Source organism: Neofelis nebulosa, chromosome 10 (assembly GCF_028018385.1).
Source record: "Neofelis nebulosa isolate mNeoNeb1 chromosome 10, mNeoNeb1.pri, whole genome shotgun sequence".
Lineage (NCBI taxonomy): Eukaryota > Metazoa > Chordata > Mammalia > Carnivora > Felidae > Neofelis > Neofelis nebulosa.
Window position 1 is genome coordinate 67,014,053 of NC_080791.1, and position 15,726 is coordinate 67,029,778.

The window sequence follows — 15,726 nt, forward strand, 5'->3', positions numbered from 1 at the left end:
TTGAGCTACTGAGCCAGTCAGACAGAGCCCCTATCCGCTCTCACCTCTCCAAGTGTTGACAGCAGGTTTGGAGTAATGAGCTTGGGCTGGTTATAATTCTGGGTGAAACTCTGAGGGTCTGGCTTTCTGTGAAGTTGATGGTACCCCGCTGCCCTAAGAATCATGGAGTTTGCATCAATGGGTTGCTAGGAGACTCTTGGACCTCTTAGCCCCTTCCTCAGCATACCCTCAATCCTTCTGAGATCCTAGATAAAAGATGAGTAGCTTTCAGCTAGGTCAAAAAGTTCTTTTAGAGATGAGGCCTATTTTACTTGTCCTTACACTAGGCGAATCACTCTTCAAATGGCCTCAAAATCAATCCCAGATATTGAAAATATCATGGGCAGATAAAATATAGCCTTAGGATTAAGCAAGGAGACACCTATACTCTCCTAAAGCTACTCATGGCCGTCCTGGTTCTTTCCTTGAATATATTAATCTCTTAGATCTTCTGAGTGTTGGCTGTGTATCAAGGAGAGCAGACCATATCTTTGGGCTTTGATATACAAGGGGCTAAGGCATAGGAAGATGGGCTCATGGCTGGAGCACTAGCCATACAAAGTCAGCAAGAAGTATCAATCCTAGAGGAGGAAGCTATTTCTCCTGATCTGGTTTCACATTTAAACGTGGTTTCCTTCTCATTGCTCCCATATAGGAGCTTGAGAGAGTACCTGGCACACAACAGTGCTCAATAAATAATGTTGAATAAAAGGACTCAGTGTCTGGATGAAACTTCATGTTTTGTTTTCCCAGTTGGACTCTGTCTTGTACCGGATACCATGATGACGATGATGTTGATAAATAACTTTATGATATAAAGCACATACTATGTGCCAGGCACTATTCTAAGCCTATTCTAGCATATTTACATATGCTAACTAAGTTAATTGCCATGACAACCTATGAGGTTGGTGCTCATAGGGAATAAAACTAAGCCAGAGAAATTGAGTAACTTGCTCAAGGTCATGCAATTAAGTTGTGGAACAGGATTCAAACCCTAGGTAGTCTGGCTTGAGTCCATATACTTAACCATATACTGTACTGACTCTTGACATCGCCATAGATGGATTAATCACTTAGTTTATTCACTCATTCATTATTTTATGCATGCATGCATTCATTCAAGGAATATTTATTGATACTCACTATATTCTAGGCATGGGGATACAATAGTGAATGAGATGGGCAAGATCTGTCATGGAGCTGATTTTTAGCAGGTGGAACCCTTTTGTCCAACTGCTGTGTGAGTCATGCACACCTCAGGAAGACAAAGAAGGAAAATCAACTCCTATCAGAAAGCTCAAAGCATCATTTCAGAAAAAGGGAGAGTAATATATTCCTTGGTGAGACATAATTTGATTCTAGCCTTTCCTGTCTTGGAGTTTGTGAGGGGCACTTAAGTGATAAAAGTGATGCAGTATGATCTCCTGGGAAGGAGATACAGGCCCTGGGCCTGGTTGTCATAGATTGTCTTAATTTTTATTCAAAAAGGAAATAAGTCTTTGAGCTTGAGACCAGTACTCCTTAGTCCAGGGAGACTTCTGGGCCACAAGGAGCAGTGACATATTAAGCTCAAGATGGATTTGTGAGGTCATGAGCAAAGTTTGCCCTCCCAAGACAAGCCACATTTTCCTCGTAAACTGCCACTGTTCTGGAGGGTCCTCTATCTCTTTGGCACTAGCAGGACCCTTGGCCATTGTCCCCACGTACGTTACCTTCGCTGGGCTGCTGCCCATCTCTGTCCAGACCTAATGGAGTGAGTCTCACACCCCTACCTGGGCCTCAGGAAGGCAGTTTTCTCTATGTTGGAAAATGAAGGCTCAAAGTGGAAGGCATTTTCCAAAGCCTATGCCACGGATATTAATAGGTGTTTTTTCCTATGGTGGTTATGGTCAGAGGGTCAAATAAATGTGTTGGGCTAAACAAAGTCAAACAGCTTTCTTTACTATGGGACTTTCTGCTAGTAGAGATTGTGCATGAATGCCTGTAAGGGATTATTGTGTGCAGCATTTTCCAAGCCTTCTGTCCTTTTTTTTTTTAATTGTTTTTAATGTTTATTTGTTTTTGAGAGAGAGAGACAGAGCATGAGTGGGGGAGGGGCATCAAGAAAGAGAGAGAGAGAGAGAGAGAGAGAGAGAGAGAGAGAGAGAAAGAGAGAGAGAGAGAAGAGACACAGAATCTGAAGCAGGCTCCAGGCTCTGAGCTATCAGCACAGAGCCGGACGTGGGACTCAAACCCACAAACCATGAGATCATGACCTGAGCTGAAGGCAGATGCTTAAACGACTCAGCCACCCAGGCACCCCATCTTCTGTCCTTTTATGTTCTATAGACTACACTTTGGAAAATGCTTGTTTAGACTGAGGCTATCTATGGTCTGGTTACAGGTGCAGAATAGAATTCCCTGAACTGGATCCAGGTAGGTTCTCAGATGCATGGGCTAGGATGCTCCCACTACAGCCCCAATTGAACCTCCTCCTCCCCCAAAAGGAAGGAATCACTTGCCCCACCTCCCCTCTGACAGAACAGTACTAAAGGCTTGGACCTTTTCCCCCTATGCTTTAAGTTCATTCAATTATTTAATGAATAAATATCCCCCTCCCCCTAGGTTGCTTGTAGCTTGCTGATCGCACTGTTTATGAAACAGCTGTGAGGACAGGTGGGTCATAATCTCTGGGTAGCTAAAGCCCAGCAACAGCCCGAGGATCATGTGTCAACCCTGTAATCCTGCTCTGCACACACAGGAATCATTATGTGGGCTTAGGAAGGCACAATCTCACAATTGGACATGAGGAGGTGACTCAGGCCCAAGTCAGGGCTGGAGCTAGCCTCCTGGTAAACAACTGACCCATCCTTTCTGGGCTCTTGTCCCCAGGATTTCAACAGCACCACAGAAATAGCCATTTTGCTCACGGTTATTTCCCAGACCCGTACCATTTGTCTAAGTCACTGTGTGGGTTCTGAGGCTTGCTTTTAGAGAACTGATCCTGTGGGTCACTTGAGGCAGCTCCACCATCCCCAGGGAGAGCAGCAGCTGCTGGTGGCAGGGTGGCCGAGTGCAGCCAGTGCCCAGGAGGCTAGTCAGAGCTGGAGGCCCTCGTGGGAGCAGACAGCGGCAGTAAGAGGGGAGGATGGGGCAGGTGGGCTCAGGGGGGTCAAGAGGGACATGCTTCTTTTCCGTGTGTGTGTGTGTGTGTGTGTGTGCGCACGCGCTTGCATGTGCTCATGTACTCGGGATCTGGTAGAGCCTGTCCAGGCTGCCCAGTCACCTGTGATGTCAGATTCCTTCAGGGAAGAAAGGAAGGAGTGGGACAAGGCATGGCAGCTTTTCATCCTAGCCTGCTCCTGTACTAAGGAGTCTCCTCTCCTAGAGTCACTGTCCCTTTTCTGGGAAAGGAGGGAGCTGTTCAAAGCCCTTGCTCTTTTAGAGGAGGAGGGAGAGGAGGAGCTCTATTGATAACTGGGCTCAGCGCCTCTCCTGTCAGTGCTGGGGTGCCTTCAGGGAGGTTGCTCTGGGGGGCCTTGTGAGGGAAGGCAGGCCAGGTTGTGCCGTAGACAATCCCCTTGGTAGAATGAACCTGGTCACCAGGCCAGGCCCGAGGAAGCAGCAAGGGTGACGGTGTGGCACGTTCCTGCTTGGCTTTCAGAGGTCTGGGCATTAGAGGGAGGCCGTGGCTTGTCTTCTGTGCTCGGTCAGGTCAGGAAGGCTGAATGAACTGTTGTGTTGGGGCAGCGGCTTTGTGTCTTGCTCTGGAGAGGGCTGAGAACAGGGCCAGGACACCGCGTTCAGCACGCAGCAGCTATGGATAGCTGGCATTACCTGGGCCCTTTAGGAGTCTTGGAAATTTTCCACTTACATTTCATATTCATGGAAGAATTTCCAGCCCAGACACTTCCTGCTCTTGCTCACGGCAGCTCACAGATATGCAAAACAGAGACCTCCCACCTCAGCGGCAGCAGACAGGACCCAGCCAGCTGCACTCACACGGACTCAGCTCAGCCTCCCGGGCATACACGGTCCATGGCCTGAGGGCCTCGCCTGTGTGGCATGCTCAGGATCAGCCATGGAGACTCCAGCCCCAGGCTCAGGTCTGTGTCATGGGTTCTGACAGTGGGAGCCTGGCAAGAGCAAGAAACAGCTTCATTTATGTAAGGAGGGGATTTGAGTGGTACTGTGCTTCTTTTCTGGAGGGGCTATGGTGCCATGAAAAGTAACTGTTGAAATGGTGGCATTTTATAGCTTTCTAACTTTGTGACACTTCTTTAAGCTCATCACAGGGTGTCGTTTGTAACAGTGAGATAAGCTGTATCCCTAGCTGATTGAATTTATGGTTAAGCCTCCCAAGCCTGCCGGCTTCAGCTGACAAACGGTTGACAAACGGGTAAAAGCCAGGCTTGAAGAAGCAGCTGGAGCTGAAACTGCTTGGCATCTACAGAGCAGGCTTTCCTTGCATAAGCCTGCCCTGCCAGGTGTCTCTAGGTCTCAGAAGAGAGCCGGGCTGTGGAGGGAGGGTTGGCAGGAGGGAGCTGTCCGGAAGACAGATGTATAATGGGCTCCTAAGGCTCACTGACTTAGCCCAGCACCCCAGCTGGGTTACTTGATCTATGCTAAGGTATGGAGTGAAGTCTTCACCACTTATTGAAGACACTGGTAATAATTCTGCAAGAGATTGATATGGCTTCTGCAATGAAAGGAATCTATCTCTATGGGGAAATGTTGCTATATGATCCTATCCTCGGGTCATTGATGTGCCTTGGGAATCTGGGGTGAGGAACTGTGGGATATAGCATCTTCCTGATAACTGACCACAGGACCTGTTTCCCCAGCAACAAGTGTTGACCTTTCATGGAACCATGGTGGGAAAAGTCTGGTTTAAACTATTTAAAGAGAAAAGAAGATCTTTTGTAGAAAGATGCATCCCAAAATGTATGTTTAGTTGACTTCAGCGAGGTGAAAATGCTTCATGGAAAGACACGGCAGTCTGTCATAAGAGCCCTCAGGCACAAAGGACCCTCTACCCCATGCCCACTTCTGAGGAGGCCTGGTGGGCTGTGTCAGGCCTGGGTGTGTTTGTAGGGGAAAGGGCTATGGGGTAGGAAGGTGGTGGGGGGCAGTTTCTGTCCAGGGCAAGAGCTAATGCAGAGATGGATCTCAATGGTGTTAATTCCCTTAGCTGGCCAGTGTCTGATGTGGATTAGGTGGGAGATGACCCTAATTACCAAAACCTGAGATGTAGAAGTTTGATTTTCTTCCTAGTTTCCTTTCATTAAAAAACCCCTTCAGTCTATTTATTTTCTGGGGCACTTAGGTGGCTCAGTTGGTTGAGCGTCCAACTTCGGTTCAGGTCATGATCTCGCATTTGGTGGGTTCGAGCCCCACATTGGGCTCTGTGCTAACAGCTCAGAGCCTAGAGCCTGCTTTGGATTCTGTGTCTCCCTCTCTCTGCCCTTCGCCTGCTCACACTTTGTCTCTCTCTCTCTCTCTCAAAGATGAATAAACATTAAAAAATATTTATGTTCTTTCTATCTTCTTTGTGTTTGTTAAAATGACATTATAACAGCATCAGTGATCAAAGTCAGATACTGCTTCACACATGCAGTCCTGTTATCTGGTCATCCGAGTATGTGTCTCTCTTCCAGCCCTTGTCTTTAAGGGAATGCATTTTCATCTCACTGCAACAAAAGCATGGGTACAGTTTTATGTATTAATTTTTCATTCACTGTTATTTCACAATATTTTTTATGTGATTGCACTGTCCTCATAATTATAATTTTGGTTGCTTGACTTTTTCTTCAAGTGAATGTGCTCTCATTTGGACACTTTAAAGCTTTTTATATAAATAGTGCAGGTAAACATCTTTGTGCTTTTTCCTTCAGATTCTTTTCTTAGAAGCAATTTCTGGAACTGGGTTTATTCTGTCAAATGGTATGGATGCTTTATGGCATTTGGTGCCCCTTGCCTGGGCCCTGTTTGATGTCTACTTCTGAGATGCCCTGTGAGGTTGTAGAATGTTGCACTTGACCTGCAGCCTTAGAGTGGGGAGAGGGGTTGATGGGGTCCAGCTTCCTTTTCACCTAACAGCTCCCCCTGGCTCTAGTTCTGTGTCTTCCTCTCCATTTCTCTCTCTGTCACCTTTTTCCCCAAACCCCATTCTGATGATTTCCAGCTTTCCCTTCTGTGTGCTATCAGGATGTGGACATCTCCACAGACAGCTCTGTCTCTTCCTCTTTGCAGGTCTGTCCTTCACTGTCTTGCTCTCTGCTGCTACAGATCAGCACAGTTACGTGCCAACTTCCTCCCTCCACAGCAGCTCCCTCCCACTCAATCACTTGGAGGGGAGAGGCCCAGGAAAGACATCGTCCTGGGTGTGGAGGGAAGGAGGAAATTGGATTTACAGTCAAGGGGCTCACAGATGTACTTTGACTGGTGTTTGACCTGCTTTCTTCCTTCCTGTCTGTGTCATGAATTAGGCCCATGAGAACACCAGAGCAGCAAGCCTCCCTGGGCACTGGAAAGCTCTCTGGTATCTAGAAATTACAGCACTTAGAACTGAGAGCACCTTGGAGACTGCCTAGTCTCATCCCTTTATCTCACAGAGGAGAAAACTGTGAGGCGCCGAGAGTGACTGTCCCAAGGCTGCTCAGTGAACCTCTCCTCCCCTGTAATTGCTTCCTTTCCTGGCCACACAGAAACGGGGCTCCTGTCTTACCTTCATCCTCGTCTCCCGGCTGACTAAACCACCTCTCTCTTTAAACCTTGCTCAAAGAAACTGTGGTAATAGGTAGACAGGACACCCTTCTTCCAGAGCTGCTCTAGTGAAGGTAGCTTGTTGATAGGATGCAGTATTCATCCATTCGGTAGGAGTGATGCTGGGCACAGCCAGGGAACCTACCCTGACACCTAGCTGGACAAAGAGAAGCACTACAATGTAGTGGTTAAGAAGACAGGCATGGGGACCAGGTGCCTGGGTTCAAACCTCTGAACAGAGGTTCAGAGAGGAAAGGGGCAGAGGGCCAAAGGCTGAGAACAGCGCAAGTCTCTGCTCATTTAGTAAAAGTGTGACCCCGGGCAAGTTAGCTCTCTGTGCCTTCATTTTCTCATCTGTAAAATGTGAATAATAGGATTCACTGAGTTAATAAGCAGAAAGGGCTTGGCAGAGTGTACCTATTAATAAGTCCTATATAAATGTTAAAAGAAAGACAGACAGGCAGAAAGAAAGAAAAGAAAGGAACAAACCAGGTAATTTAGGCCAGCTAGGGATAATAAGGAGCCAGTGTGAAGAGAGATAGGCCAAGCTTTGAGGAAGTAAGTTTTCAGCGGGGCTGTGAAAGGTAGAGTATCCCTGTCTCTAAACCTTTATTTTATTTGCTGTGTCTTGTTCAGAGTTCCAGAAAACTTGGGAGATGGTAGAACCGTCATGGTAGATTCTTTCTTTTCAGCAAAAGATCGTGTTTTGTGTGATGAAGAATGTGGCTTTGGATCGCCCAGAGCACTGCGGCCATCTCATGGGACCTTAGGCTAATCATTAAGACCTTTGGGCTCTCATCTTCCCTGTATGCAGTGGGGAGTGAGGTCTGGTCATTGCTGTACCCAGATGGCCCCCTGATAGTCTGCAGGAGAGGGGTCTGAACTCTCCTATCCCTCCCCCATCATGGAAACAAAGCCAGGAGAGGTAGGACTGCCAGCACGCTGTGGGTCCCCTGTGTTCGGGACAATAGAAACACACGTAGTTAGGTCATTCTTTGACTTCTGAACATTTGCTTTCTCATGAAAGGTGAGTGGTGCTATACCCTTCACATCCAATGACTTATGGAGCTAGTTTCTGAAGCTGGTGCACTGGGTTTGGCCTGGGGAATTCCGGAGTAAGACAGCTGACCCCAAGGACCCTTGTTTTAGTAGCTTCTCCTCCCCCACCCCACTGACTCGGGCCATCTGGGAATTCCAGAGGCTAACGCTTGCTCTTTTTCTGCTAGCCGAGATGCCGCGCCAGTTTCCCAAGCTGAACATCTCTGAGGTGGATGAGCAAGTCCGGCTCCTGGCAGAGAAAGTGTTTGCTAAAGTGCTCCGAGAAGAAGACAGCAAAGATGCCCTGTCCCTCTTCACTGTCCCCGAGGACTGCCCCATTGGGCAGAAGGAGGCCAAGGAGAGGGAGCTGCAGAAGGAGCTGGCGGAGCAGAAGTCCGTGGAGACGGCAAAAAGGTTTGTCCCCACAAGCCAGAGCACATGTGCACAGTGGTGCAGACCCAGGCAGGCTGTGGGCATGTGTCTGAGATAGGGGGCCTGTCCCTGGGAGCTGAGTTCATTCCTTAACCAAGACCCCTTAATTCACCACTTCTTTCTTGAAGGCCGTTTCCAGGCCTGTGTTTGGCAGAAAAGGTAAAAAAAACACTTTTTCTCTGCTGCTGTTTGAACAACAAATCATGTGCATAAATACACGCCATTTGCAAATGACAGTTCTATGATCCTTTTGGAAATTTGAAGATTTCTTGGGAAACATCAATTTTACTTCTTTTCATCACTTGGCAATTACTTTGCATTATTAAATAAGTCAGTTCACTATGTGCCAGGTGCTATACTGGGCACAGAGGATGCACTAATGAACAAGATATTTCTAGTCCCTGCCCTGTTGAGCTTACAGGTAGTTCGTCTAGACAACAATTAAGTAATGGGACAAATTAAATTTAAAAAATGACAAGTAATGATAAGTGCTGTATCAGTGAGGGTCTAACCAGAAAAAACAGAAATCACTTAAATACCTGAAGGAGGATTTAAAATTCTTCTTTTTTTAAAGCTTATTTATTTTTGAGAGAGAGACAGAGCGTGAGCGTGGCAGGGGAGGGAGGGGCAGAGAGAGGGAGACACAGAATGCAAAGCAGGTTCCAGGCTCTGAGCTGTCAGCGCAGAGCCTGACATGGGGCTGAACCCATGAGCCATGAGATCATGACCTGAGCTGCAGTCGGACGCTTAACCGACTGAGCCACCCAGGCAGCCCTGGAAGGAGGATTTTAATGCAGGGAATGGTTGCTGAGGTGGCGGAGACCTGAGAAGACAAGCAGAGGGCAGGGAGGCAGGCCGGAGACTCAAAGCAGTAGGAAGCAGCTACCACTTGAGGCCGCAGGGATGATGGAAAGAGACGGTGCTGCTGGAGCCCAGGGGGAAGAAGTTGGAACTGTGGTGGCCTTTTCGATGGAAAAGGAGCCAAGGAGGAGAGGCAGCAGCTGCAGAGATGCTTCCAAGGCAGAGATGGAAGCAGGAGATACCTAGCTGCAATCCTTCTGGCACCTTCCAGTTTCTCCCAGTGGTTGCCATTGGCCAAACCTAGCCAGAAGCCAGCTAACACAAAGCAGGAAACACAGGGCGGCAGGGGGGAGGTTGAGAAGTGGATCTGAGGACAAGCAGGCCTAGCATGGGTGCTATGAAGTAGATGAATAAAGGGTTGAAGGAGAGAGAGAGAGAGACCTCAGGCTGGAGGGATAGTCAGGGCTCAGGTCAGACTGGTCTTGTGCTCCCTGATGAGAAGTTTGGATCTTGAGTCCAAGTACAATGTGAAGCCCTCCTCCTTTCAGTTGATCTCACCCAGGAGAGCGGAATTAAAGAATAAAAGAACTTTGAGAAAAAGTCTAGTGGGGCTTTAGCTGGGTGCTTGGACCACCAGCATACTGCAGACCTCAGAGCTAACATGGTGGAACGTGAGCCCTAACTGTGACCTGGTCAGCAATCAGGTCCTTCCTAAGATATCTCCTTATTTTTAAAGGCACGCCCTCTGCTTTCTTGGTAGTATAGAATTTCAGTATTTCCTTCACTTTTTGGGAAAGAAGTAAAAAGGCAAGTATTGGTATAAAGGCTTCGCCATCCATAAAATAAGTGAGGGGCTCTGGGCCCATGGAGGGAAGGGGTAGTGGGTGCTGTTAGCCGGCTGTGAGTGCCAGCCTGTGTTAGGTGAGGTGGGGTGGCTGGAGGTCCAACAGTGTGTTCACCCCTGGAGGGTCAAGAAGAGGGGCGCCTGGGTAGCTCAGTTGGTTAAGCGTCCGACTTCAGCTCAAGTCACGATCTCGCGGTCTGTGAGTTCGAGCCCCGCGTCGGGCTCTGGGCTGATGGCTCAGAGCCTGGAGCCTGCTTCCGATTCTGTGTCTCCCTCTCTCTCTGCCCCTCCCCCATTCATGCTCTGTCTCTCTCTGTCTCAAAAATAAATAAACGTTAAAAAAAAATTAAAAAAAAAAGAAGAGCATGACTGTAGAGGCCCCTCATTCACACTGCACTGGCTTAACAGAGGGCTGGCTTTGTGGACTGAATGGTGTGCAGAACCCGCTGTGTCTTATGAATTGAGCATTTTCGACCCTTAATAATTGGAAGAGAAGAAGTCCTGGTATTTTTTATTATCGGGAATAGTGGGGTTCTGAGGCCAGTTTCATTACAGGGTGACACCAGGCCTCACATCTGCAAAAAGAGAGTGTACTCTTCTTATCAATGCCCAGGCTAACAGCAAAATGGAAACTTTCTTACTCTAAGTCCAAATGGTGCCTCATGATTTCCAGAAATTCTTCCATAGGCTGGCTCCTCTCCAGGAATTATGTTCTGTTCCTGCTCGTTAGGATGTGGTGGTCTTGGTTCGCATCTATCTGCTCCCTAACACTGGAAGCTTCCTGAGTTCTGTATCTGGATCCCCAGGGTCCAGCCTAGGACTTAGGCCATGTTGGTGAGCAGTGGATGTGTGACAGAGAAAAGCTGTAGTATCTTCACAGATAGCACTTCAGGGTGGCTACAGCTCTCTGGACCATTGTGTTCTGTCACTCTCTAGTATGTTCTATGACCTTAGAAAATTAGGAAACGTCTCTGTGCCCTAGTTTCTTCCTCATCTATAAAGTGGGGATGGTAACAGTAGCTACTTTTGTGGGGTGTTGTGAGGAATGAGGGAATTGACATGGAAAGGGCCTAGAACAGTGTCACAATAAGCCCTCTGTTAAATGTTCACTGTTTGCCCAACTTCCTCCTGAGGAGACAGCATCAGCTACTGCTTACTGTGGGCTCAGTGCTGGGCTGTGTGGTTTGCTTTCATTCTTTAATCCCCACATCAAGCTTATTAATTGGATATTCTTATGGACTTCATTTTGCAGATGAGGAAACTAAGGCACAGAGAGGTTAAATTAACTTGCATGAGAATGCAGAGTGAGTAAGTGACAGCAGGGAGTAGAATCCACGACTTTTTTTTTTTAATGTTCATTTTTGAGAGAGAGAGAGAGAGAGAGAGAGAGAGAGAGAGAGAGAGAGAGAACACATGTGTGTGGGGAGGGGCAGACAGAGATGGAGATGGAGTATCCGAAGCAAGCTCTGTGTTAACAGCACAGAGTCCCATGTGGGGCCTGAACCCACAGACTGTGAGATCATGACCTAAGCAGAAGTCAGACACTTAACCAAGTCGGACGTTTGACTGAGCCACTCAGGTGCCCCAAAGAACCCATGTCTTTTGAATCTAGAACCCCACACCTTGATCATGAGGCTATTCCATCTCCAGCCAGGGGTGGAGTCTTTGGTTCCACCCGTAGATGCTGGAATGACACTGGGTGCTGCTCCCCAGGGTATTATTGCCGGCTTTTGAATGAAATGAAGGAAGCTGGGCCAGAGCTCCCCAAAAGAAAAGCTGCTTTTCTGCCAAAGGATGGACTGATCCCCAGACTACCTATCAGAAGTCCCAGTGTTCTCCAGAGGGGTACATCCCTAATTTTCTTTCAGCCTCACTGCTCAGTAGAGGCACCATTATGCAAACATTCAGACGTGGACAGTCCCTGGAGGAACCCTCTCCCCAGCTTCCTCTTTGTCTCTGGCTCCTCCTTGACACTCTGGAATGTAAGTGGTGATGTGGAGACATACTGCAAGGAGCCCCCAGGCCTAGAGCCTGCAGCACATCTCCAGATACCCAGAGTCTGTGGGTTTGTGTTTCAAACTGTGACATGAGAAGGGACATCGTTTGGAAAAAGCCCTTTCTCACCCTGGCTCTTCTGATAAGCCTGAATATTCCTGGCACTTGGAGAAAGCCTTTCTTTACAACCATTGCCTTTTTCTCTTTTACGAAGCAAGCAAGCAAGCAAAGACTATTGGAGGTCTAATGTAAAGGCACAAACTAAAATCAGGAAATAAAACAGTTTCTTCCAAAAAGAAGAAAAACTAGATTGTGAATAAGAAAGATGAGCACCTAAAACATGGAGGCTGGCTCCAGGAAGCCAGCAGCTGTAAGAGCTGAGCTGGGTTCAGACACAGCCCTTCTAGGATTGGGGGCTCTTTCCAGGGAGCCAGTGATTCAGCCTGCTCAGAGAAGCACTTGTTTTGCAGAGGCTGGGACCTCTCGTCTCCATCACTGCTCCCCCAGGCTGGGTGAGGAGGCCAGCAGGGACAGCTTGCTACTGGGCTCTACTTCCTTAGGAAGATGGCATTAGCTAAGACTCTGTTGGGACGTGGGGGTGAGTCAGGGGGTGGGTCCAAGAGGGGTGGACGATCTATGGAATCAAAGTTAGGGGGCAGAGAAAAGAAGACAGGAAAACCTGAGAAGTACCCAGAAGCTCTCTTTTGTTCACTCCTCCTTTTTTTTGCCTTTGCTCACTTTGAATTTATCATCCTACCTAGCCAGAGCACATCTACCCTACTAAAGTACAAAGTTGGAACTTAGCCAACACTGATGGTGACACGAAAAATGTCTGTGCAACCAAAATGTACATTAGTGCTCCCCAGCTCTCCCATTTCTTCTTTTTGAGCAGCTTTATTGAGATACAATCTGCATACCATACAGCCCACCCATTTAACCTGTACAAGTCAGTGGTTTTTATTATACTTGCAAAGTTATGCAACCATCACCACAATCAGTTTTAGAACATTTTTATCATTCCCCAAAGAAACCCTAGTAGCTTTCAGCTGTCATGTCCCCAGTACTCTCGTCCCATCTCCTATTTATTCTTACTTCATGTAATAAGCTTGGTGATCTTGTGTCTTATCCTGTGACAGATTTAAGGAAGGAGACTAGAAGTGGGGAGAGGAATTTCTACAGGCAGGGTCATTGTGGTGACTGTAAGCTGAGGCATGGGAGTCAAGGCCACTGGGTTCAAATGACACCCATGTGTTAGTACTGAGTGCACTTGGGCGAGGTCTTCACTGCAGGAGCCTGTTTCCTGATCTGCACAATGAGGGTAATAAAACACCTACCTTGGGAGAACTAAGTGAGCTAATATGCATGACTACTTAGGACAACACTTGGAACATCATTAGTGTTCTTGTTTCTGTCATTATTATTTGACAGTCACCAGTGAGGGAGGAAACTATGAAAAGCAGACACAAGAATTTGAAGTCTTGGGACAAAATGCCTTTAAGCTCATGACTGGGTAACACGGTGATGACTCTGAGTCATCGAGAGAACTTGCAATTATGTTCGGCACGCTCTGATTAAGATATAGGAATTATGAATTTCATTTTAAAAAGCCACGTCATAGTTGTTGTTGTTGTTTTTTAAATTAGGGTATAAAGGGGACAGACTTTGTCTGAAAAATGTAGCTTTCTAGTACAGCTGCTTTCCCAAGTAAAACAGATAAATAGATAGTTGTTATGAGTTGAGCATAGTACAGCTACAATGTTATTAAATCATTTTGTTTAATGAAATTTCTTTTTTTTTAAAGTATTTTTTGGGAGAGCACAAGTGGGGGAAGGGCAGAGACAGGGGGACAGAGGATCTGAAGCGGGCTCTGCACTGAGAAGCTGACAGGCTGACAAGGCTGACAGCCATGAGCCCGATGTGGGACTGGAACTCAGGAACTGTGAGATCATGACCTGAGCCAAAGTTGGACACTCAACCAACTGAGCCATCCAGATACCCCTGTTTAATAAAATTTCTTAAATTAGGGCTATGCAACTTTTAAAATTCAGGGCCATTAACAAAGCAGCTTCATTTAAACCTGTTTGATTCATCTGCTTTTAAAGTTAAGAACAAAAAGCTGGGGACTTTGGGGAGGAAGGGCAATGGGAAGGGAGTTGGTGGGCAATGGAGTCCTACGCTTAGTCAAGAGAGAGCAGAGGGGGATAGTGACAAGGGAGGGCAGGTTATCAGAGGGAAGTGAAGGAAGAAACAGGGGTTGAGATTGTGAATTTTTACACCTGATAGGCTTCAAGTGTGCAATTCAAAGCCACACCCCCCCGAGCAGGCCACTGGTCACTTGGTGGGCACATGGAGTAAGTGCTCTCCATGGGGCCCAAGTGCCTGGCATTCCTTCTCCTAGTGTCTGCCCATCACGGAAGTGCACCAGAGTCAGCTGTATCTGCTTTCTCCCTTCTGGATCGGCTGGGACCTTTGGTCTCAGTCACTGCTCCCTACTCTCACATGAATCACTGCAGTGACAGTGGAAGCAAGAGCAACAGCTGAGCCTCTGGAGGTGGGGAATGCCTGCCCCACCTAATGGCATTCCAATTAAAACTGTGAATAAATCTCTATGCTGGTTTGTGGCTCTTGCACCAAACCTTTATTTAAAAAAATTTTTTTTTTAATGTTTATTTATTTATCTTCGAGAGAGAGAGAGAGAGTGAGGGAGAGGGGAAGAGAGAGAGAGGGGACAGAAGATCTGACAGAAGCGGGCTCTGCACTGACAGCAGACAGCCTGATGCGGGGCTTGAACCCACAAAGCTTGAACCCACAAGCTGTGAGATCATGACCTGAGCCGAAGTCAGATGCTTAACTGACTGAGCCACACAGCCGCCCCTCTTGCCCCAGACCTTTAAAGTGGTAGTTCTCATCTGGAAGGATAGAGGCTACCAGAATGATCTGAGTATGTGAGAGGGAGGTTTTCAAACAAGCCTGCTCATTCTGAAGTGTTCTCCTCTCCCTTTGAGAATGATGCAGGGAGACATCTCTGATCCCGCTGCTTCACTGCTCCCACCCTCAGTGTGATTAGGTGTCTCCTCTGGGATCCCAAAATATCCAGAGCCTCTCACACACCAACGACATTGTGTGGTGACATTCTGCTGAGTTGTCTGGCCATCTATGCCATCATTGGTCAGTCAGTCCCTGGAGTCCAAGGTATATTTTCTATCTGTCTAGCCCTGGGGGCTGGCACTTGGTACTTTATTGAATAAAGTGACTTGTTGTACACAGTTGAGAGCATCTGGTGAAAGGTTTGGTCTGGTGACTTTCCCAGCCTTCAAGTCCTCTGGACAGACTACATAGGGGCAATGGGCTTGTGAAGGTCCCTGGGAAGATGCTGGCTATTCTCTAGAAGATTGAAGAGGGTCTTGGGGTTCTTAACTTGGGTTTAACACATGAATCAAATGTTATTATAGGAAGGCTTTGGGGTACCCAGATGTTGAGGAGGGTTGGGAAATGGAGCAGGGTAATGATGGGGACACAGTGAATGGCAGGGGCAGCTGAGGGCCATAGAGCTGGGGGGAGGGGCACCAGACAGGTGCTAAGAGATACCACAATAACAGCCCATGTGACCAGTTCGTGTCCTTGTATAGAGGACCTGTTTGGGCAAGAAGGTTCTTGTGACCCAGAAGTGCCATCCATTTCAGAGAGGTCAAAGATGCTCCTGGCCCCTTGGGCCCTTAGGCTTGGCCTGGAGCTGGTGTCCTCACAGCCCCACACCCTGCCAGCTCTTTGGTAGGAGTGAGTTTCTGCCAGGTGGATGTGTGGGTGGGGGAAAGAGGGGGCGTGCCAGC

The 15,726-nt window shown here is 47.6% G+C and overlaps 1 protein-coding gene across 8 annotated transcripts in view; it reads left to right on the forward strand.

The window, feature by feature from the left end:
• The window catches only part of AMPD3 (adenosine monophosphate deaminase 3), a 48,362-nt gene that overhangs the window by 1,968 nt on the left and 30,668 nt on the right, over nt 1–15,726 (forward strand). For 4 of the 8 annotated variants that reach the window (XM_058688227.1, XM_058688231.1, XM_058688228.1 and 1 more), the window contains exon 2: nt 8,013–8,238. In XM_058688227.1, the coding sequence (XP_058544210.1) occupies nt 8,018–8,238 (221 nt within the window). In that variant the 5' untranslated portion in view covers nt 8,013–8,017. Of the gene's footprint in view, nt 1–2,688; nt 3,157–3,608; nt 4,128–4,168; nt 4,188–8,012; nt 8,239–15,726 lie in introns of those variants that run through there. The other 4 variants (XM_058688226.1, XM_058688224.1, XM_058688230.1 and 1 more) reach the window with 4 other exon arrangements.